Source organism: Vulpes vulpes, chromosome 6 (assembly GCF_048418805.1).
Source record: "Vulpes vulpes isolate BD-2025 chromosome 6, VulVul3, whole genome shotgun sequence".
NCBI lineage: Eukaryota > Metazoa > Chordata > Mammalia > Carnivora > Canidae > Vulpes > Vulpes vulpes.
Window position 1 is genome coordinate 114,089,611 of NC_132785.1, and position 24,748 is coordinate 114,114,358.

General features: G+C 42.6%; 1 protein-coding gene across 5 annotated transcripts in view; it reads right to left on the reverse strand.

The window, feature by feature from the left end:
- The window catches only part of STON2 (stonin 2), a 144,425-nt gene that overhangs the window by 46,365 nt on the left and 73,312 nt on the right, over nt 1-24,748 (reverse strand). For 2 of the 5 annotated variants that reach the window (XM_072762172.1, XM_072762173.1), the window contains one exon: nt 13,690-13,860. The exons of the other annotated variants lie outside the window; for them this stretch is intronic. In XM_072762172.1, the coding sequence (XP_072618273.1) occupies nt 13,690-13,860 (171 nt within the window). The remainder of the gene's footprint in view (nt 1-13,689; nt 13,861-24,748) is intronic. 5 annotated transcript variants of the gene reach the window in all.

A 24,748-nucleotide genomic window follows, 5' to 3' on the forward strand; every position in this document is an offset into this window, starting at 1 on the left:
TCAGATAGAACAGACTGGTCTTCTGATAGTCAAGCTTTATTTAGTTCAGGAACCTGATTAACAACCTTTCCTTGGTAGTTGCCTAAAACCTTACTGTGCTCTACTTTCATAGGAACAGAAATAGGTCATCAACCACCTAAAAAATCTACCTTGGGATCCCTGGGTGGCGCAGCGGCTTAGCGCCTGCCTTTGGCCCAGGGCGCAATCCTGGAGACCCGGGATGGAATCCCACATCGGGCTCCCGGTGCATGGAGCCTGCTTCTCCCTCTGCCTGTGTCTCTGCCTCTCTCTCTCCCTCTGTGTGACTATCATAAATAAATAAAAATTTAAAAAAAAATTTTTTTAAATCTACCTTGACCCCTTAGTGTCCTTATCAATAAAATGAGAAATATCACACCTACCTCACAGTACTATGCAAATTAAATGAGATCTCACGAAAAGCATCATTATGGTGTTTGATGCATAGCAGCTCCTTGATAGGTAAGTAATTATTGGCTTTAAATGAAAAAGGAAATGTCAAATGTTGCATCTAAACCACTAAAAAGATAATCTATATAGATCAAGAGAAAAATTAAGTCTAACCTAGATAATTCTATAATTTGTTGTATCTTGGTTTTGAATAATTGCTATCTTGAGTGTATTTTCTCCAAATATCTTCTCTATTTTCTTGTTTATCTTAAAATTTTCCTTAGTTAAGAGACTTAAAAATCACATAACCAATCATCCTCGAGAAAATCTATTCATAAATATCCATGTCTTGTGCTCTGTAGATCTGACCTTTTCTTTGAATTACAGAGCTAGAGGATGAGGGTCCATAGAGGACGGATATTCAATAGATGGATATCCTTCAATCAATCCTCTGGACCATGTTTAGTTTAGGGATCTGAATCTGTTTTGATCATGACTCTGTAAGAGCACAGATTTAGTGGCCAAGTTCTCCTTCAGACGAGAAAAACAGGAACTGTTCATTCTGTCACCAGTGCCTCTTTCGTGTAATAGATGTGTATTTCCATGGCTAGTCAGGGATAATGTGCCAAAGACAGGAAGAGACTGGGTCAAAGGTGTCATTATCTTGTTTGAGAATCCTCCACAGAGATGAGCACCTTTACATCCCAAAAACAATGGCTCTCAAATCATTTGATGTCCATGGTCACTTTGGAAGAGCAATAAACCAAAAAGCACACATAGAGGACCCTGAATTAGGGTTGGAAGACCAGTCCTTCTGCCAGCAGAGAATTCATTTAATATCCTTGGGGCTCGGGGATCCCTGGGTGGCTCAGCGGTTTGGTACCTGCCTTAGGCCCAAGGTGTGATCCTGGAGTCCCGGGATCGAATCCCACATCGGGCTCCCTGCATGGAGCCTGTGTCTCTCCCTCTCTCTGTCTCTCATGAATAAATAAATAAAATATTTAAAAAAAAATATCCTTGGGGCTCAATTTCCACATCTGTACCACTGGGGGGCTTGGATTAGATAACCCTGATTTTGTCTAGTGTTAAAACTGTATAATCTATACCCACTCTTCCACTTTTTTATTGTGAGAGATAGCAATGGAAGTCACCCCACTTTCCCCAGAATGAAGAATAAAACATTGCTTTGATGAGACAAATGCAAGAAATAATAAAATATGAATTCATGTTAAAAATAAAAATATATACAGTGCCATCCTGCAGTCATTACCAGAGAGCTTCCTGCTCATTGTGTGATTAGCCTGCTGGCCATAGGCTCAGCCTCACCATCTATGGTAACGACACAACAGTATCTCTGAACCCTTGAGAAGGCTCAGAAAGCTTGATACTCGACCTGCTCTTTGGCTTTTTAAAAATGTTTCTCTCTAAATGCCAAATGGTTCAATGACTACTCCTGTCTTCCATGACCATGATCATCGTACTGGTACCACTGGTATCCCTACAGTGCTTGTTGTATTAGACATTAGTTCCTGGGGTGGGTTTGAGCTAGGATTTTAGCTAAACAGCAAGACATGTTGCATATTCAGAGAACAGGTAAAAGACCTAGAACTAGAACTTAGATTACCTAGAACTAGAACCTAGAACTCAGATTACCACCTCCTGGAAGACACAGCTGAATCCACATTCCTTTCTGCACGGCACCTACCTTTGTATCCGGCCATCAACAGGTAAAGAATCAGTATGGTATAATGGAAAGAGCAATGGAAGAAGAGTAGAAGAACAGGGGCACAGGTCTCCATCACCTCACTCCTGCCCAACCATCTCTCTCGCTCTGCTCTTCTCTCACCACACCAGAATAGAACCCAGATATTGAGGGGTACCAAATGTCAAGGGGGTGTTTCTAACCCTGAAGGAGCAAAGAAGAAGAGAATAGGCTGAAATCTCATTGTCAGATTAAAAACAGTGACAACTTTTAAATGCACACTGTGTGCCAGGCACTGTGCAAAAACTTTCCTTAGATGATCTTATTTGCTTCCCACAAGTCTCCCATGAGAGAGACATTATTGACTCCACGTAAAGATGAAGTAAATGAGGCAACAGAGAGGTTGGATAACATGCCCAAGCTGTACAGGTAGGAAGTGGTAGAGTGGAGATTTAAGAGAAGCTTTGCCACTGAAAACAAAGGGATTTGCTTTGTAAAGAACTGTGTGAAAGTGCTTTTAGAAAGGGGCAAGTTCCCAGGGAAACCAAGAGACTGCTTGGAGCAGACCTTCTCTGGAACTAACTCGCAGAGGGACATCAGATAGGAAAGCACCACGTTCCCACATACTATCTTTGTTGAGTATATTTTTGTAAATGAAGGAGGAGCCAATTAACATTGCCTAGTGAGACCCGTGAGCCTGATGTCTTGGCTACTTGTCAACCTCACGCAGTTATTTCCTGGCCTTTGGCCAACATGGTATACCATACTGTCTCCGTCCAAGTAAGTGAAAAAGCAGAATGGACATATGTGGGGGTGGGGGTGTGTAGGCGCTAAGCCCACAGGCACACCTTGCATTCTTGGCTAAAATTCCTTCCTCCTCATAAAGAAGAGAGATTATGTGATTGTTTGAGTCATTCTTTTCTTCCTGGAATGGCTTTGGGAGGGATATGGTCTGACTGGGATCTAAGCTCCCAAGTGGACCAAGCATAAAGGCAGGCAAAGGGTTTTGGTGAGAAAGGGAAGCTGGGACAACTATGCAGGCAAAGGCTGTCCTCTGCCATGAAAGTGGAACTCTCTAAGAAGAGGAGCCAGAAGAGAAATTTTACCTTCTCTCAACTGTCCATACTTTCCACCTATACCCGTTCTCAAGATAAATTGAAGCTATTTGGCTTTTTGAAGCTAGAGATTTCATGCTTTCTGTAGAAACTTAATCAGTAAAACTCCCCTAAGTCATCCCCCTACAAACTGCAAACTCAGGCCAAAAGCAATTGTATTTCCTAATTCAATCAACTTCCCTTCACGCCTCCTGTACCTGGTTGATGAATACCCATCACTCCTCCAACCTAAGGAATTCCTGTTTTTAGCTCCCGGCAGCATCTAGTCTAGGCTTGCTGCTTAAATGTGCAATGGCTAGCTCTAGTTTCATGGTGCAAACACCTGTATTGATCATAACTGTACTGGTTTACAGGAACCCGCCAATCCTCTTACAAATCAGTATCCTTCTGGTTTTAAAATGCAAAGAGATTTCTGGAGCCGGGTCAACTTTTTGTGTGCTGATGATCACCTTTCGGTTGCAAACTCTTTGTGTTTCCATTACTCAACACTTTAGGTGGGAATTCTGTTTAAGAAACATGTCCTTCCTTATAAAGCTTATCAGTCAAAAAAGACACAGGCAAGTTAATTAAAAGACAGAACCCTAGGATTTCAATGCTCTTCTTTCTGTCTTATTCTCTTCCTTATTTCTCCATCCCTCTTTCTCTCTCTCTCTCTCTCTCTTTTTTTTTTTTTTTTTTTTTTTTCCGGTCCACCACTTCCATCCTAGAACCTCCATCCAGGACTTTGCTTCAGTTCATGAATTCTGTCTCAAAAAAAACTAACCAGTCCAATCAAGGAAAACTAAAGCCTATCTTGTGATCAGATTAATGACAAGAGCTCAGGGATTTTTGTTTCAATTTCTTGCAGCCTATTTTGGGTATGCAGTGGGATGACAGAGAAACAGGAAAAGTAAATCTGAAGATTCTTAAGGGCAGAGACTGTCATGGAATCATCTTTGTATCCTCCGGAAAGGCTAATGCAGCATTGTTGAGTCTTTAGCAAATGTTTACTGAGTGGCTCCTATGCAAAGTCAATGGTGAACAAACCAGACTGGGAGCTTGCCTCCCAGAATCCTGAGTCCCAGAATGAGAAAGAAAATTGATAAAAACAAAAAAACAGCCCCTCAAAGAAATGCATCATTACAAACTGTGCTAATGTGATGAAATAAGAGAACACCCTTAGCAGGGAGCATATGCCTGGAGTCCTGCTCTAGCCTGGGATAGGTCTGGAAAAGGCTTCCCTGAGGAAGCAACACTTAAGGAGAGACCTAAAGCATGAGGAGGAGTAAAGGGAGCTGCAAATTATAACATCTTCAATAAAGCAAAGGCTTTTTTCTACTTGTCAAACAATTGGAGTACCACTTTTTTTACGTGTAGGAGAGATGTGAAGGACATGTTAGCATTGTCATCCACATCTTTCATTCCACACACAATGGATTGAAATCCCCACAGGAGCTTCTCAAGGCCACTGGGACTAGGACTAGACCCCAGGGGCTGCTGGCTCCCAGCCTAAAACCCTCAGGACTATATCACAAGAACGGCAGTTTCAGTGCCCATGCCAGACTAAAGTAGCAGAGCCGAGGGAACTCTGAGACTTAAAGAGCAAGAGCTTATCCCATATTCAAATGGTATATAGTAGGTTGGAGATAAAAGATTTTTAAAAGCGAACTTTTAAATTTTAGTTGTCTAAGGTTTTATCTGAGAGAGAGAGAACACATGTGCACACAAACAAGTGGGGTAGGGGTGATGGGGGTGGGGAGCGGAATCAGGTGCAAGGGAGAGGGAGAATCCAAGCTCAGCCTGGAGCCCAGAGCCCAATGCCTCAATCTCACCACCTTGAGATCACCACCTGAGCCGAAACCAAGAGTCAGTTTAACCCACTGAGCCATCCAGTTGCCCCTGAAATCAAAGTTTTAATAAAAGAACTCGTTCTGCTTCTGCAGAATGGCTGGATAGGTTTGGGTACTTCCAATCAAAATGTTTTTGTAACCCAGGGACAAAGAGGGAACCAGGCAGATTTCCCCATCTGTGTGCAAAGTGAAAACAGTACTGTGGCAATGCGGCCCAATCAATTCCAAGGTGATATTTAAGGTCTATGACTTGAGCCATTAGCCCAACAGGAACTACAATTAGCCTTAAACTCTAAGCTTAACCACACGTGAGAAGCAGCCCAGAGTTCACAGGGCAGTTTCTGAATGCCCGCGACCTCCTGGCAAGCTAATGCGGCCTAAGCACCTCTCCTCAGCAGCTTCCCCATCTTCATTCCTCTGTTTACAACACTGCTACACCAAGTGAAGACTAACACTTCCATTTCTCAGACTCGGTTTGCCCTTCCTTCTCAGCACACAACAAAGATGCAGAGTTGACCGGAAGGACTGCTTGAATACAGAAGGAGAAACCTACATTCTGGGCCACTCTGGCTTCTCAAACTTAGAAGTGAACACAACATGGGCAATCATCCAAGAGCTTCACTACCACCCTATTTATTAAGCAAAGAGAGAAAGAGAAAGGTTTCCAAAAGCTGCCAGAGGGTGTCTCTCTGAAGCGCGGGTCTCCTGAAGTAGGGAGGAAAAGATACTACAGACTACCACTAAACCTCAAATCCTCCCCCACTTCACACCTCTTCCAGGGACAAAAGAGAGGAAATGTCCCTCCAATCAAAACAAGATCTCTCTTGGCCTCTCCAAGATTCTTAGCCCTTTGTGTTGGCCTCTTTGTCTCTGCAAAGGAGCTGCTTCTTTGAAACATCATAGAACAAAACAAAAAACAACAACAAAAAAAAACCCGTTGTCCCCCAGACAATGAAGTCGCCTGCACACAGGCATTTCCAACGTAGGCAGGAGGCAGGGATAAAGCCTGCAGAATTCTCAACCTGTTGCTATAGTAGCAGAAAGAATGTGATTCAAGCCACTCTGCTGAGATCCATATCCAAATCCCTCCAGCTCCCAAAGAGAACATTAACCCTTCATTGTCCCTTGCTGGGGGCAGAATCACCTGGGAAGAACCCTACACTTGTCTCAGGCGCTGGATATTGTGGTCTTAGCATCCACTCACCTGTGCATTCACCCATTATCTATTTATGTAGATTTTTATGCTGGCTCCTAGGTTTTCAGTGGTAAACATTGCAGATATGGCCCTTGGCACTGAGCAAGAGGAGGGGTAGGATATTAAACCATTGCTCAAACAACAACATATAATGCAGTATTCATGCTGTATGGGAGACACATGAGGTTTTCAGCAAAGCCATCATCAGAATGGAAACAACTTATCCAAGATAACCAGTTTATACATTAATTGTAGCAGATTACATATTCAGGGCCACTGTCATTATTTGATTGTTTGCATGGCTAATTTGACAAGAATTCCACTAAAAATGCCTATTCCAATCATATCATGCCTCCTACAAAGCATTTGTTTAAATGAGTTGTTTAATCACATCAGCCTTCCACATAAAATAGAAATCGCACTGTTTGTCAGAGAACCGCGGCAAGCAATCGCTGAACAGTCACTAGGCAACAGAAGTGGCAGGTGAGGGCTCAGAGAATACACGTAAGAAGCATAGTCACAAGAACCCTGCAAGGACGTCTATCTAAACGGTCCCCACCCCAATTTATTTCTGTGGTCAAGACAGTAACAAAGAGAATTTAGAAAGGACTTATAATCCAGCTAATTTCCCAAACACTGTATTGCAGAAATTTTATAGTATTGAACACTTCCTTGTTGGACTTCTTTATTTCCCATGGAACATAAGTACTAGGAGGGAAGGGTTTCTTAGGAAGATAAACCCATTAAGTAATAATATCCTCATATGCTTTTTGTAAAACAAGGCAGCATCGATCAGATTGCCAAGCAAAAGCAGAAAAACCAACAGGACAGGTTACTAATCTCTGACAGCTAAAAGATGTGGTTCCATTGAAGTTACATCATCTTTTGTACCTCAGTTTCTTCAGAGGTAAATCTGATACACTCTGGAGATCCAAAGGCACAGAATGATCAATAGCAATGCCTATACATCAGTGGCCTGAAATAAAGTACAGTCGACCTTTGAACAACCTGGGAGTTAGGGGAGCCAACACCCCACATCATGTAACCTAACCTGTTGATCAGAAGCCTTACTGAGAACTTTAAGAGTAAGAAATCCTTCCTTAAGAAAAACCACAAGGAAGAGGGGCACCTGGGTGGCTCAGTGGTTGAGCATCTGCCTTTGGCGCAGGTTGTGACTCTGGGGTCCTGAGATCAAGCCCCATGTTGGGCTCCCTTTTTAGTGTGGAGTCTGCTTCTCCCTCTGCCCCTCCTCCTGATTGTGCTTACTCTCTTTCTCAAATAAATAAAATCTTTTTTTTTTTAAAAGAAGAGAAAAAACATTTACAGTACTGTAAAAAAAATCCATGTATATGTGGACTTGTACAGTTCAAACTCCTATTGTTTAATGTTAACTGTACTCTGTTGTTATTCTTAGTAACACTATAAAACAGTTTCTGCCCTGGAGAATACTTAAGAAGCTCAATCATATTAAGAACACTAGTGGGATGCCTGGGTGGCTCAGCGGTTGAGCGTCAGCCTTTGGCTCAGAGCATGATCCTGGTCCCAGAAATGAGTCCCACATTGGGCTCCCTGCAGGTAGCCTGCCTCTCCCTCTGTCTGTGTCTCTGCCTCTCTCTGTGTGTGTGTCTCTCTCATGGATAAATAAAATCTTTAAAAAAAAAAAAAAAAAAAAAAAAGAACACTAGTTTCCCATCTCAACCAGAGCACAGGTCTTTCACCAAGCAATCAGGGACAGATGGGCCATCAGAAAGGGATTTTCACCCAAATCTCTTTTAACCACTGCAGCACTGGGCTAAGATTTAGGAAAAGGTCTCAAATGATCTGACTAGATGGAAGCTAGTTTCTTTTTGCCTGAGAAAGAAATGATGGTAGCAAACATGTTGTATGATCTAAAGAAAGAACTTCACCCTGACTTTGCAGTTTCTCTCTGCAAATCTCTATCTCCCTGGCCTTGGACAACGGATTTGACCATGTGACTTCCTTTGACCAACAGATGTTAACAGATCAATGACATACCCGGAGGCCTGAAATGAGCTTTTTCATTGTGGCTTATGCTTTTTTATGCCTGCCATCACCATGAGAAGAATGTGGCTAAGCTAACAGCCAATCCTAGGGAAAGGTTGAGGGACATGTTGAATAAAGCCACCCCCAACTAAGCCAAGATCTGGGAATTCTTCCCATCTTAACCTGCAGACAGATGGGTTAATAAAAACATACTACTGTAGGCTACTGAGATTTTGTGGTTGTTTGCAATGTAGCATTATTGTTGCAACAACTGATACAGGCACCAGAGTAAAAATTCACCTGTAGTTTGAGGTTCAAAACATTGTTTGTTTTGCTTTCTTAAGTAACAAGTAGATTTCTGATATTTCCTCCCCCATTAGACTCTAAAGTCCTCAAAGCAGGGTCCTATTACATCCTTAATGCCAAAGACTTATTCATGGACTTATACCATGTTCTAAATCTCAGGGGATACCATAGTAAACAACATACAAGCGCAGCCATCAATCTGCACCTGTGAACTTTCCCCATCTAAGATCAGGTCAATGTAGATTGCCCAAGATGATTACAAAGTTTACTTATGTGGCTCGAAGGAGATCAAATCAGTAATGGACTCTGAACCACTAGAGTGCTGTTTGCCTAAGTACAGAGGAACTGGAATCTCTGCATCTTTTAGTAATGGAAGGGAGCAACAAGATCAGTGGCTTATTGGTTTTCAATCCTAGGCAATCACTAGAGCTTTCTACATTACAGATTCCTCATCCCCAAGTATAGATATTTAGTCGAATAATCTGACATAAGGCCCAGACATGTGTTGTTAAAAAGGTCTCAAAGTAAAGCTGATGATCACAAGAATCGGAAATGCCCCCCATCTTATAGAACCCCTCCAAGCACTGCTGAATTTCTTAGGCTGAGTTGCACTAAGCATTTGTAATGACGTTAACAGATCAAAATGTGTGGAACGCCTGGGTGGCTCAGGGGCTGAGCGTCTGCCTTCGGCTCAGGACGTGATCCTGGAGTTATGGGGTCGAGTCCCACATCCAGCTCCTACATGGAGCCTGCTTCTCCTCCCTCTGCCTGTGTCTCTGCTTCTCTCTGTGTCTCTCATGAATTAAAAAAAAAAAAAAAAAAAAACAGACCAGAATGTGAACACAGATGCACCATCTCCAGGTAACCACATGAATTTATTAGCTGTTGTTAGCCTAAGAAACCATTCCAAAACTCAGTAGCTTGAAAGAGAGGCACTCAAGGATTGCTCCTGAGTCTCTGGATCAGCTCATGTGATCTCTGCTGGGCCCACTCTTGTGTCAGGTCAGCTGGCTGGTCTAGGATATCCTCAATCACATATCTGGTATAAAATCACCATCAGCTGGGGAGACAAGGGTCTCTGGGCCACAGCAACTGAGTCTAGGAGTGTCCACAGGGTAACCAGGCTAGATTCTAGGTAAGCAAGCAGAAGTGTATGAGGCCGCTTAAGACCTACACTGGGGACTGACTGGTACCTATGCACACCTTCACTTCTGCATAATCTACTGGCCAGAGTAAGTTACAAGGCCTAGCCCAGATAAACAGACTAAACAGACTCTACCTCTTGATAAGAGGAGCTACAAAGTCATTATCACAAGAGACTAGCTTCAAAGTCTATCATACAACTGAAGGGAGAGAAGGTTACCTTAAGCCAAATACGATTTCTAAGAATAGGCCAAAGTTTTCACCTAATCTCAAAAATTTATACAATCCTTAAGGTCAAGTTTCATCTGATATTCCTCATTTCTATTCCTGCCTACATACACATACCTAACTTATTCCTCAAGACCTCAGCCTCAAAGGAAAGCAAAAGATATCTATTTCTTCTCTGCACTATTTATCATCCTTTGAGGTTCTTTTTTTTTAATAATAAATTTATTTTTTAATGGTGTTCAATTTGCTTACAGAATAATACCAGTGCTCATCCCGTCAAGTGCCCACCTCAGTGCCCGCCACCCAGTCACCCCCACCCCCCGCCCTCCTCCCCTTCCACCACCCCTAGTTCATTTCCCAGAGTTAGGAGTCTTCCATGTTCTGTCTCCTTTTCTGATATTTCCCACTTACTTTTTCTCCTTTCTCCTTTATTCCCTTTCACTATTATTTATATTCCCCAAAAGAATGAGACCATACAATGTTTGTCCTTCTCCGATTGACTTATTTCACTCATCCTTTGAGGTTCTTAAAGATGATGTGGATGACATGCAATCCTTATGAGGACTTGTTCAGGGCGAGTCTCTCTGCCATGTCTCTTCTTTTATAGGATGTGCCTACAGATGAATATGACTAAATGATCATCAGAGCTACATCCTGCAAAGGTCTCCACAGCATTAATAGGAGGAGGACCAATGCGTAAGGAATATTGCAGGAAAAAAATAACACCCTAGCCCGGAGGAGCAGGAAACTGGCGCTTACTGAAGATTATAGGCTGAGGCTAATTATATTCTAGCCTCCAGCTGCTTCACTCCCTCCACTCCCCCATTTCACTCACCATGCTTCACTGTACCTACTTAGAAAGTGCTCAGAAAGGACAGTGCCTGAATCCACGACTTTGTCCTCTACTCACACCCTAAGATGTATGTAGCCTGGCTGGAATGCAGCAGGAGTTATTACAGCATCCTTACAACTAAGGTGTTGCTTTCTATTTTTTATTTATTTTTTTGGTTATTTCTACTTAAATTCTCTAAACACCTACTTGTGTAGTTTGGGACAGCAGGGGGTGGTGGGAAAAGAATCGCAGCACCAGAAAACATAGGATGGCAGAGAAGTGGCCAGGGCTGGGTAATGCCCGGAGGCTCTTTGAAGCAATGTGTCAAATGGAAGGAGAAAGCACGTGCTGCTCACACACAAGGTTGTCTTAAGTGCCTATTTGGTTCCCATTTATATGGCCAATTTTCACTCTGCTTGGTATCACTGATCAAGAGACTAAGCCACAGGAGTGCATGAAAAACACAACGAAATGAAAAGTAATGCTAAATTCACCATACAGATGCCTCAGAAAAGCCAAATTCAAGAAGATATTGCATTTAATTTAATTTGAGAAACTCGACAAAGCTCTGAAAATGTGCAGAACAGGCTATCAATAGGAGGAAACACTGCCCACTCTCTTCTAAACTGTCTTCTGCTCCCAGGTACTGGATCCGGGGGTCAAGCAGGTGTGGCAGGGCCAGTGATGTTTTTGTTTGTTTTTTAAAGATATATTTATTTGAGGGAGAGAGAGAGAGAGGGCACAAGTGGCAGAGGCTGATGGAGAATCACTAGCAGAGTCCCTGCTGGGTGAGAAGCCTGACACAGGGTTCCAACCCATGACCCTGAGATCATAACCTGAGTCTGACACTAAACAACTGCGCCAACTCAGGCGCCCCATGGGATAGTGATGCTTTATACCTGAACGTGTAGTAACCAAACTGTAAACGCTCACAAAGGCTAGAACTGCTATCAGTGCTGTTAACTCCATGGGCGGCTTGGAGTGGCATCTGCTTGTTTTTCAATCACAACTGAACAGAGTCACAAATATAAATCTCACATCACCAGGTAAAATCACCAGAAAGGTTCCCACCCCCATCTTCTGCTCACTCAGCAAAAAAGTAAGTGGCATTCTTGGTTTTTTAATGAGCTGGCTGATGGGGCTACAGTCAGACTGTGCTTTTTTATTAATTAGCTAAGGGGAAAATTAAATTGTAAGAAAGCAAACTACTGGCATTATCAGCACAGAAATGTGGATAATGACGATGAAGAATTACTGATTTCTTTTCAGAAAAAGATATAATGCCAGAAGAGTATGCAAAATTTTTTTTTAAAGATTTTATTTATTTATTTGAGACAGAGCAAGAGATAGAGGGAGAACACGAGTGGCAGAGGAGGGGAGCAGGAGAGAGGGAGAAGCATACTCCCCAAAGAGCATGGAGCCCAATGTGGGGCTCGATACCAGGACCCCGGGATAGTGACATAAGCAGAAAGCAGATGCCTGACTGACTGAGCCATCCAGGTGCCCCAAAGGGTATGCAATCTAAGAAGGGGATTTTCATCCTGCTTGTGCTCCTTCCCCCAACTTCAACATACATACACACACGCACACACACTCCCTCCAACTTCATACCTTCCTTGGTACACTACTTTTTAGGGCTATTTTTTACTGCTGCTCTAAAAACCTAGCTTTGTGAAGTACAGGTTGTTCTCATAGAAAATCCCTACGTTGCCTGCACAGTGGTGCCAGGGATGAAGCCATGCTGCATTTGCAGGGACACCCGGGCACAGGGCAAACTTCCCCATGTATCATGGGAGTGCCTCAGCTTTGGGCAATTTCTACTGCAGTTTCTGCACCATTCTCCTATAAAACCCCTTAGCTCAGCATCCTCACACTCCAATGTAACCACAGTGTAATTCCTCGTGGCTGCTAAAGAAACGGGGCCATCTCAAATACACTATAATAGTGTGGTATCAAATTCACATTATACATAGCTTTATCTTTCCTACAACCTTTTTCCTGAAATCTCCCCAGGTACTAAAGTCTAGGCTAGGCCAGGAACCAGAGGCAGCGCTCTAGTCCCTCACATACCAGTGCAATCAACGGCTTGTGTTTAGAATAAATATTTGAAACTCAGAAGCCTGTTAACAATGCAGTGCTTGATTACTTTGAATTACTCTCACCCACAGCAATTGAGGGAGAAGTCTTTGGCACCAGCCCCATGCAAAAAAACCTGCTTCCCAGCGTGCTCCATTTGCCTTCCAACACTCCCCTCAAAGAAGTCTCAACACACTGTACAAAGATCTCAGTTTTCTCCCTTAAATACCACATGAATCCCACATTGAAAATTTGACTTTCTTCTCAGAGCACCACAGATTGACTTCAATACTTCTATGTTCATATATATTTAATTAGACCAACTTATCTTGTAACTCTCTTAATTCAAACCCCTCTGCTAGCATCTTTCAGCACTGAAATCCTTCTAAAAAGCCTTTCCGTTTGCCCCTTTTGAGACAAAACGTCATCTTGGTCTATTTTAAAGCTATAGTAACAAGCTACTTTTCAATTAGTACAAGTGCCCATGTATTAAAATGGCCACAATCCTTAGCACTTTCCTCCTTCAAAACCTATCTGGTAAATAAAGTCTTTCTTTCTTTCTTTTTTTTTTTTTTTTTTAAGAGGGCCAAAAGGGTAAACTATACTAACCAGAAGTAATTAGTATGTTAAGTTTTGTTTCAAGGCCAGGCTATCAGGTTACAAGTTCTAATAAACCCTGCTGGGGGAAGACAGCCCTTTGTCTTGGGCCTACAGAGAACTAAACCAATCAACAACAACAAAAAAAACTTTAATCCCATCAGAAAGTCTCCCATCTAAACACAACTGAAAAGAAAAGCCAACACCAAAGCAAATAAAATGAATGAAGTGGACCTGCTGCGGGCAGCCCTTACCATTGGGAGCAGAGGCCCCCTCCGGACCCTTGCAGGGGCTCTGGCTCTTCCTGGGGTAGGGTAAGGGTGGCGAGGGGTCCAGGCCCTGGGTGCAGGTAGAGGTATGCTCCGTGCATGCTTGAACAGGACTCACCGCCGTCTGCCTGCCTGTCTGCCACTCCGTCCTCTCGTCTGGGTGGGAAGGGCCAAGATGGAAAAAAAAATGTGCAGGTTACTCACTGGCCTTCCCAGGCGGGCACACCCAGGAGGAGGGAGAGGCCAGGCACAGACAGGGAGATTCTTCAGAGGCTGTGCCTGAGATCTTGCTTCTGATTCCTTTTGTTAATACTTCCTGAACTTTAAACTCAATCTGCACAAGCACGGGTATTTTGGGGGAGGCAAATAACACTCGGGTAATTAGATTCCAAGAGCTTTGTGCAAAGGTTACTTTGAGAAGGCAATGCTTTAGTGCACATGCTTTTAAATTTAACCCTGAAATTTGTTTCCACCGTGGCTGAGCATTAACACTAGCATAGGAAATGAGAGCAAGGGGCAACCTCAGTGCAGATCCTGGAAAGGCCCAGAGCAGGTAACCCTGGGTATGATTTAGACAAAGAATTTCTCTCTTTTTTTTTTTTTTTTGGCTCTAACTTTTAGAAAACAGGATTCTCAACAGTCTCCCAGAGTTGGTGAACCTTCTCTTGGACACAAGACACATTCTTGAAAGAGGTATCCAGAGATCACGATTTTAGAAAAAGATTCCCATTGAAGATGCAAGAACTTGTTACCTGATAGCCTAGCCTCTGCTAAATCCTGAAATAAAGGCTTTTATAAATGGCGGGATCCTTCAGCAATGTGTCTGTATTTCAGCAGAAGGAGATGGAGAGATGGAGCCAAGGGTGAGGAGGAGGAAACTAACTCCTATAGACCAGGTGCTTCTCTCATTTAATCCTGCAAATGCCTTTATGAGGGCGGTATCCTTCTTCCTCTTTCACATGTGAGCATACTGAGACTAGGGGGTTAGGTAACCTGACTAGGGTTCAGCCAGCTGGGGAGTGAAAGATCCAGGTCTACCTGAATCTAAGACCCAGACTCATCACACCACACCACACCACCAGGTATGTCACCCACAATTCCTGAAGAACTAGTCATCTTTTTTTCCACTTGTAGTTGACCTAAGGCTAGGTTACCTTTTCTTAAATTTTTATACCAGTTCCAATACTGATATGCCATGAAATATAATTCTGCAGGATATTAACAGGTATAACAATGGTTAAGAAGAATATTCTGTATAGGTTTCTTTTTGGTAGCTTTTCACAATCTTTAGCATACTAACATATATTGTGAATCTCCAAGCCTAGGACTTATTGTGCCATGGATCCTTTCCCAAAGCCTTTTTGAATTCAGAATGGGACTGTCAGGAATTTCTTAGGAATCTGCTTTAGAAATTTTTATACATATGAAGCATACATGAACACCCTTTTAAAAATAACACATCTGGATTAAAGCATATCCATGATATGTTATTTGGTACTTAAAAAATCTTAATGTAGTTGAAATTTTCCATATCAGAATAGAGAATTGCTACTGATAAATCAGAGCCACGAAAAGTAAAAGGTAGATCTATAATAAGGAATTAGTGCTTTATAAAAGGGTCCCCTATGTGAGTCACAATCCATCAGAATGCCCAGCCTAGCCTCCCCTTCTAGCTCTGTGTAGTAACCTCCACACTTGATATTCATGTTTATAATGCGAAGGATCTAAAATATCACAGGTTGTTATAAGGATCAATAACAATGATGACAATGACACTCCAGCCACCATTTATTGAGCAGCTACTCTGTGTCAGGCACTTCTCTTAATGCTTTCTGTGTATTAATTTGACTAAGCCTTGCTCCCAACGATCCTGTGAAGTAGGTATTACTCATTAGCCCACTTGGAGATTGAAAGAGCCATCTCAACCTGCATATCCTGCACATAAGTTCACAACAAATGCTTGAAGTTGTATTAAGTAAACGTGATGTCAGCAACCCTGATCGTTGCCACAATGTACTTCTCAAATTGGCATTATAAAGTGGATCACATTATTCCCTTAAGAATAATGTCATTATTAGGCATTCTGTTCCCAAACCTCACCTTGGCTAAAATCTTATAAATACAGAACTACAACAAAACTACAACAAATCTTATAATCATTCAAAAAAAAAACAAAAACAAAATGAGGTTCCATCGCTCAAAGATTTTGAGAGATTGGCTCCTACAACCCCTCCTTTTTACTGATCAATGAAATCAAATTGAGAAAATATGTGGGTCTTCTCTAACGGTACATACCTTGTATGATTGTCACACTGTCTCACCCATGAAATAATTTTTAAAGGTGCATACATTTCAACCCCATACGATGGCTTAAGGGACTCCAACATCTCTGTATATGCAAAAGATACTATATCACAAATCTGACATAATATACAAGTTAGAACAAGCACTGAACATTTAATTAGAAGTAGCTTTCCTTGCCTTAGAATTTAAAAGGTCATTTGAGGAATGGTTTGACTGACTCATTTCTCTTATAAAAACTCTCTAGGGATAATATGAATCGATACTAGCTTATTCTCTCAATATATATTTCTGTAAAAACCATAAGTCTTCAAAATTAGTCCACTGGGCACTTTTCCCCTTAACACGGTAGCAGAAGCATCTTTATAGTTTGAGACATCATTCCAGGCCTCCTTAGCTTTGATTCAGGATGCCTATGCTTTGATGTGATCCTCCTGCCAAACTCACTCACTCTCTCTCGCTCTCTCTCATTTTTCCCCCCCTCCTCATCTACCTTCTTAAGTAAGGAAAGCCTGGAAGGTGAGAGGGGCAGACTGAGAGAAGAAGAGAGATTCATATTTCTTTACTGTGGATTTAGCTGAGTGGACACTATGCATTTTATGCTAAGGGTTTTTAAAAAAAAAAAAAAAGGCATGGACCTCTTTCTCCTCCAGCTCTGACTCTCACACCCAGCTTAGACTATACCTCTCTGCCTAGAATACAGGAGGAGCTTATTCATTTGGGGGTATTTGTCCCCTATCCTGTTAATGTCCAATGCATTATTTCTTATTCTCAACTACATTCAGCAGTGACCATCCTTGCAGAAAGAAGTCTACAGCAGGTACAGATAGTGCAGCCCTGCTCTGACATACACACACATTTAAAAGACATTAAATGCTTGCTTTGGCTACTCAGCCATTAGGAGCTGGGAGGGAACAACAGTGCTTGACTGCATCCAAGACAGGGCTTGGGTCAGTCTACTTATGTTCTGATGAAGTCCTAGGTCAGAATTCCAGTTTCCTGGTCTCTTGAATGAGGAAAATATCATCTACCTCGTAAGGCTGTGATTGAAGATTAACTGTAAAACATTTTGTAAACAGCTGAGCACCACATAAATATCAGGTAGTGACCATCACTGCATCTGGCTCTCTAAATGCGTTGGTGGTGGAGCGTGATAATTGCTTTAAAAGTGGAACCAAGTTGTTTCTGCTGTTCATGATCCATGGCCTACTCAGCAGCTGTTTCCAAGGTAGGTCCATCAGGATACTAACTAGCAGGTGAGCGCAATGCTAGCAGAAAATGGACCAGCTTATTTTCAGGGAAAAACATTTTCCTTATTTTCCTCCATTCTTCCTGCTTTATCAGACCTTCTGAACTACTTACTTTTAGCATAATTATAAAACTATTTTAAAACTTTTTATTATAAAAAATTTGAAACATAGATAAAAGTGGAGACAAAGGTGAAACAAACCTCCACATATACATCACCAGCTTCGACAATTACCAAGTCATTCAAATCTTGTTTCACCTATTTCTTTACCTGCTCTGGATTATCTTGAGGCAAATTCCCAGGATCATATCATTTTATCTATAAACGTTTTTGCGTCTATCTCTAAAAGGTAAGGATTCTGTGTGTAAACATAACCAAAATATTATGACATCCAAAAGGGAACTATAATTACTTAATATCCAATATCCTGTCAGTATTTAAATTTCTCCAAATCTGTTAAAGATTCTTTTTTTTGGTACTTTGTTCAAACAATTAGGCAACTGATTTATAAATATTGTCTTTTTTCATCTAAAGCTTCTTTTTCCACCTTTATTTTTTTTCCTTGCAATTTATTGGATAAAATTCTTTTATCATACAGATTGTCCCACAATCACATTTTGATTTGGTGTGATTTAATATGTTCCTCTGCCCCTATATTTCCTGTGAATTCACAATTAGATCTAGGGACTTGATCAAATTCATTATTTGATTTTTAGATAGAATAGTTGATAGGCGTTCTTATGTACCTCCATCAGGAAGTAACTCATATTTGATAACCTCTGGTTTTGGGCACTTAGCAGTGCATAATTAGCAGCTGTTGAGAATCAGTGTCTAGATATTTCATGGGGACTAGAAAACGATGATTTTCTCCCATTATTTCCCCATTGATTAATTAGGATGCTATTATTATTATTATTAAAAGTTTATATTGATAGAAATGAAAGCATGTACTTCCTACTTCTATTTTTGTCCATAAAGTGTGGGACAATGTATCAGTTCCTTTCTATTCTACATATCTCACTAATCTTGAAAAGATAATTTTAAAGTTTAATTTTTAAAAAAAATGGCCCAATTAGATTTCTGGGGGAAACAACTGGGAAACAGTATTCAGAAACCTTCAGTCAAAGGGTAGAGAAGAAAATAAAAAATAAAAGGGTAGAGAAGGACTGGTCCACAGTACATCATTCAGATTCAAATGTGATTCTTTCAATTGTGAGCTCTAGGATTCTGCTCAAGGATTTTGGCATTCTTACCCTCAATATTCTCATCTATAAAGTAGGGATAATAACTCCTACCTTATGACTTCTGTGAGGATGCATGATAAAGTATGCAAAGAGCCTGTTCCAGTGTCTGAAAAATAGTAGATGCTCAAGAAATTAGTTACTACTAGCTGCACTATTGTCTCCTCCATAATTAGCACAGTGCCTGGCAAACAGCAGTAGCTCAATAAATGAAGAGTGAATAAATACAGTCTTGATTGACTTTATTGTGTCCCCAGCTGATGATGCTTCAATATTTCAAGATGCTGGGGATACAAAAAGTTCTCTCATGAATTTATGCAGGAATGGAAAAGGGAATTATTTGCTCCCAGGGTAATTATTCCATTTGGCTCTTTTAAAAATAAGTACCATTAGTAACCCATGGGGTTAGGACAAGAGAGGTAAACATGACCTCAACTACAAGAAGAAGACATTGATTTTTACCAAAATAAAAATATACCAGTACTGTCATATTTGACATGACATGAAGTGCATTAAGGGCTCATTCAGTGGAATGGGTTCACCTGTGTCCCACTAAAATGTGGGCTGAAATCCTAAGCCCCAGATCTGTGAATGTAACTTTATCTGGAAATAAGTCTTTGAGAATGTAGTCAAGATGAGGTTTTACTGCATTAGGGTGGGCTCTAAATCCAATGACTGGTGTCCTTTTAGGAAGGGACTAAAGTCATCGAGATACACAGGGGAAAAAGACAGGGTGAAGCCATAAACCAAGAAATGGCAAGGATTGCCAGTAACCACTTTAGAAGCCGGAAGAGGCAAGAAGGACTCTTTCCTATAGCTGTCTGGGGGAACATGGCCCTACTGACACATTTTTTAGGATTTGTAGCCCCCAGAACTATGAATAAATTTCTCTTGTTGTAGGCCACCCAGTTTGTGATAAGTTGTTATGGCAGCCCTAGGAAACCAATACATCCGGTGAATTGAGACCAATGCTATAGACCCGTCACCCTCCGTGTGGCTTCAACTGTCTAGTGAGAAAGACAGCAAAGGAGGGGGGAGATCCTAAACATGGGAACCTGATCTGTTTTAATTCATCTTACGTCAACTGAATCCATGACTGACTCTTCAAAGCTATACAAGTACCAACAGGTAAGCCTGCTTTACCTGAAAAGCAGGGAGGCAGAAGTCATGGAACTTGTTAACAATGATACTTTGGGAATAAGCATGCTCCTTGTGGAGTCTGGCAGTGGTGGGGGGAAGGGGATGAAATGCTGTCGGGGCAGGCATGGCGGGGGAAGCACTCCAGCCTAGGCACCTGCCTTTCTCTCCTTACTGTATCTTAGGAAGGCTCTATGGTCTAACAGTGATGCCCCCAAGCACTACCCTACTCGCCTAACCAAGCCGAGCCTCAGCATACCACCCCTCACACTGTGAGAAGTCAGTGCAATGATGGGGTAGAGAGCCTGGCTTGGTACCCTTTACAAAACCACTGGCTGGATATCTAGGATACAAAATAGTGGTGTGTGTGGTGGGGGGCAGCATTCACAAACATTCACTGGGCCCCCTTTGTGTGATGGGCACTGGGCTAGACACTGGAGAAACTAAAAATGAGCTCCAGTCTTTGATAAGTTAACTGCATTAGGGATGTGGAATTAGGGACGGCTTTTTCTATTTCCTCAAAATGTCTTTTAACGTTATAATGTTTTACGGTAAAATGCTTAAGATTAAAACTCAGATCTAATTTTTTTTAAAGACTTTATTTATTTATTCATAAGACACACACACAGAGAGGCAGAGACATAGGCTAGGGAGAAGCCAGCTCCTTGCAGGGAGCCTGATGCAGAACTCAGTCCCAGGACACCAGGATCATGACCTGAGCCAAAGGCAGATGCTCAACCACTGAGCCACTGAGGTGCCCTCAGATCTAATTTTTTTTTAAAAAGATGTTGGGAATGCTGTCACAGACAGCTGTTTTGTTATTACTTACTTAATGAACACATGTGTATATATTTGCAACTCTGCTCAATCACTCCACAAGGCAATGTGCTAGGCACCTGGGGAGACAGCCCTACTCTCTAATTTATCCCCACCACACTGCACACTAACACAGGGTCAGTAACACATGATTTCACACTTAACTGGTAACTAATTATTTCAGATGTGCTAGTTTTATTTTCCCAGATTAGCTCCCCCAGGGCAGGAATTATTTCCCTTTATACCATCTGTTAGCACCCACTCAAAAGCCCACCATGCCCCAGGATTAGCTGGCCTTGCAGATGGAACTATGCAACTGACTTCTCTCCACCTTTCTGGAAAACAAGCCATGACAAGTTGCCCGGGGGTTATGTTGGGGCAAAGAGAGAGGCAGAAGAGACTGTGACTTAGCGTCCTGCTCACTGTTAGGGTCTGCTTAATCATTTCCTATTGGTCCACCCTGAAATGGCACCACCTAGACCATAAAGCAAAACATGCAAGTGGGATGAAAGGATCCACCTACGAGGCATCAGAGGCATCGGTGCCCGGGAGACAGATGTGAGCCTGTGTGTGTAAGTGCGCGCATGTGTACAACTGATGCCTAAAGCAGATAAAAGCCTTCTCAGTGAGTTTAGAATTTTATTGTTCCATTGTGGCGGCCACAGATGCTTCGAAAACTTGCTGGAAGCAACGGGGAGGATTCGGCCCCACACACCTTTGGAAATGTGAGTTGGAGTTATTACATGCCAGACACTGTGCTGGGCTCTTTACATCTACTCTTGTTTATTACATTCAGAGGTCCTCCCAGGTCACCCTACACCTGTTTCAGTGGTTGGGGAACTGCCCAGAAAGGGCACAGCTAGGACTGGATCTCATGCCTTTAGTGAGTCCAGCAAAGACTTTCTGCGGGATATGCTGACAGAACCAGGAGCAAGCAAAACCGATAGGCCGTAGCCATGTTTCTTCCACACCGAAGCCATCACTGCTCACCAGTGAAGCAATGATTTTTGAATGGAGACTCAAATGATCCTGCCAAGTTGATCTCTTTGCATATCTCCAGCCTTGGACAGAGGAGAAAAAGAGAGCCCTGCTGCAGCCACCAAAGTAAGTTGAAAAGCTGCATCGTCCCTCCTCTACATGCATGGGCAGCTAATTGAGGTGACAGCCATAGAAACCAAACAAAAGGCTCCCAGGAGCCCACACAGCCTAGCCTGACATCTGCCAGCCACTGTGGAAGGGAGAAATGGAGCCCATCCCTCCTTCATTCCTCAACAGCTTAATGAAGATTTGGCCTGTCATGTTCCCTGGGAAGAAACTCCAAGGCAGTCTGAAAAAGACTGATTTTTATTCTCAAACAACACAGCAGATCCTCCTTTGAACCCAAAAGTCAGCAATAAAATGGGCCATAAACATGTATATGAGGCTATAAGCCCTTAGGGAAGGTGACCAGATTTCTCCCAGCCCTTGGGCCTAACAAAACCAAACTTCCGAGAGAAGTTCCTCAAGGTCCCCAATGGGGAGAAGAGGAAGGTTGGAGGTCATGGCTCTCACTGTGCTACTAATACAGATGGTGCTTTTTTTAGGCCCGGACCTCCTTGGGCTCAGAGGCTTAGCTGCCTGATGCCATCTCCCAGCAAATGCCTTTCGTGGGCATCTGGAAGGAAAGCGGGAGGTGTCTTGCAGGGATCTGAAGCACGGGGGCTGTTGTTACTTCCACAAGGGAGGCAGTGCAAGGAAGTAGTGGCAGGCAGAAGGCAGAGACAGAGCAGAGGGAGGACTGGTGAAGAACAAACACACCAGGAGTCTGGAAACACCCGACAGCAACTGTGTGCCACCCCAGGGAGCCAGGCTGCTCTTCTAACAAAGACATGCTGCCACTTCCAAGCCATGCATCTCACTGCTACAGTAAGTGGTAGGGATGTAATGCACAACACGTGAGAAGAGCTAACACCACTCATACAGGGAAGTTACTGAGAGAGCAGATCCCAAGAGTTCTGATCACAAAGAGAAAATCTTTTCTTCTTCCTTTTATACGAGAAGATGGATGTTAGCTGAACTTACTGTAGTATGCATTTCACAATTTATGTACATCAAACCATCATGTGGTACTTCTTACACTTAACGGTGATGTATGTTAACTTTTTTCAATAAAACTAGGGGAGAAAATGCCTTTCTCCCCTCCCCTAAAGGACTTGCTGCCAATTTTAACTACAAGTCAGCACTAAAAATGGTGAGCCTTTCCCGTATGAAGACTGACTAGAGACACTCTAAGACACAATCCAAGAACCAAGTCTCTGTAGCAATGGAAAGGCAAGGAAAAAGGGAGAGAATAAGAACTGGAAGAAAGAAAGTCCTAAAAGTTGACCAAATAAATATGCCCCTTTCTACCCCAATGTTTCCTATTGTCTCCATGTAATGAGATGTGCAGGGATGGTCTGGAGAGATGGGAGAAGATTCTGCCCCTGTTTCACTTCTCAAGAGCTCTTCTTTCTCTTGGTTCTGTGGACATAGCTGGACTGTCAGTCCTGTTGCCACATGAAAAATCCTGCATCTACAAAGGAGATGCTAGAGGGAGGGGGAAGATGTAAATTGGAGGAAGATCAGGATTTCAGACCACGCATATGGGTTTCACAAGCTTCATAAATAATATTCTTGGACTTACTATGGAGTCAGTCCTGCCAAAATTTATACTAGGACTTGAAACTTAATCGAAGCAGGTCCTTCAAAAAATGTCAACATGAGACTGAACAAACTTTTGTTAAGAGTAAGAACTGGGCAGCCCTGGTGGCTCAGCGGTTTAGCGCCGCCTTCAGCCCAGGGCATGATCCTGGAGACCCGGGATCGAGTCCCACATCAGGCTCCCTGCATAGAGCCTGCTTCTCCCTCTGCCTGTGTCTCTGCCTCTCTCTCTGTGTCTCTCATGAATAAGTAAATAAAAATCTTTAAAAAAAAAAAAAAGAGTAGGAATTAATGAAGCCTATTTAGGAGAGAGAATTTAGGGATGGGGGAAAGAGACAGATTACAATATGCAAGGAAGTGGTACTTGAAGAAGCAAGGTTCTTGATGAGGCAATAGAGTCAATTCAAGACTGGTTTTTAGCAGAGCTCAGCAGCACAGGAAGATCTGGTAGGTGTCACCCAGGACTGACAACTGTCCAAGGGGTATGATGGAAGGTCAAGGAGTCAAAGAATTCTAAGGCTACTGGTAGAGTATTGAAGAAAAAAACTGATTTTGGGGTCCAGCATGGGTTGGAAAGTAAGTGAGGTTAGAAAATCACCCAGAGAAGTTCCAGCTGCAAATGAAATCCAAAGGTTGGCATGCGTAGGATAGCTAATAGGGCAATTTCCAGTAATAGCTGATATCTACAAAATGTCCATGGTTTGTAAGGTAACTTGACATTGCATACTTCACTTTATTTCTCAATAAACCCTTTGAGGTAGTCAGGTAGAGTGTGTATCACTATCACCGTGTGCTAGATGTTCTCGGAGGCTTACAGGGGCAAGGTGACTTCCCTAAGTCTTAGCACTGCTAAACTGGAGAGCAAGGACTCCAAATGAGCTCTTCTGACTCCTAGTCCATGCTCATTCACTACACCATGACTCCAGAAGACTGGAAATATCATTAAGGGAAAGACAGGCTTGGAGAGGATGTAAGTCAAGGGCCAAAGTCAGCTGTGCGATGTGCATGAATGGGAGGCAGTGGTACAAGTAGGCCCTGGAGGTTCATCTAAAAGTATTGAATGACAGCAGCTCAAAAGGGACATGAAAGTAATGCAGGGGAATGGGGGTTGTGCCAGTCTTCCCAAGGTTCAGGAAATTAGAGCTACAGAGAGAGCAGGGCAATCAGAATCCCTCAGGATAAGGAATTATAAGGAGCACACTATACAGATAGAGAAGCCAGGACTATTTCATCACCAGCAGCAAGGGCTGAAAACTGTAAGAGGGCTCAGGGTGGAGGGTATGAATGCATTAGCGAGTGAATGAATGAAAGCCAAAGGAGCAGGGTAGAAAGCTCTGACCATCAATGGATGATCAGCAACAGCAGGGCTGAGCGAGATGTCAGACCAAGAGGTGGTGGAGCTCCATCAGTGACAGGAAGGGAGGCAGGCAGCTGTTGAAGAAGTCATGGAACCTTTGGAAGGTTTTTTTTTTTTTTTTTTTTTTTTAGATTCTATTTATTTATTCATTCATGAGAGGCAGAGGGAGAAGCAGGCTCCATGCAGGGAGCCTGATGTGGGATTCGATCCCGGGTCTCCAGGATCACGCCCTGGGCTGAAGGTGGCGCTAAACCGCTGAGCCAC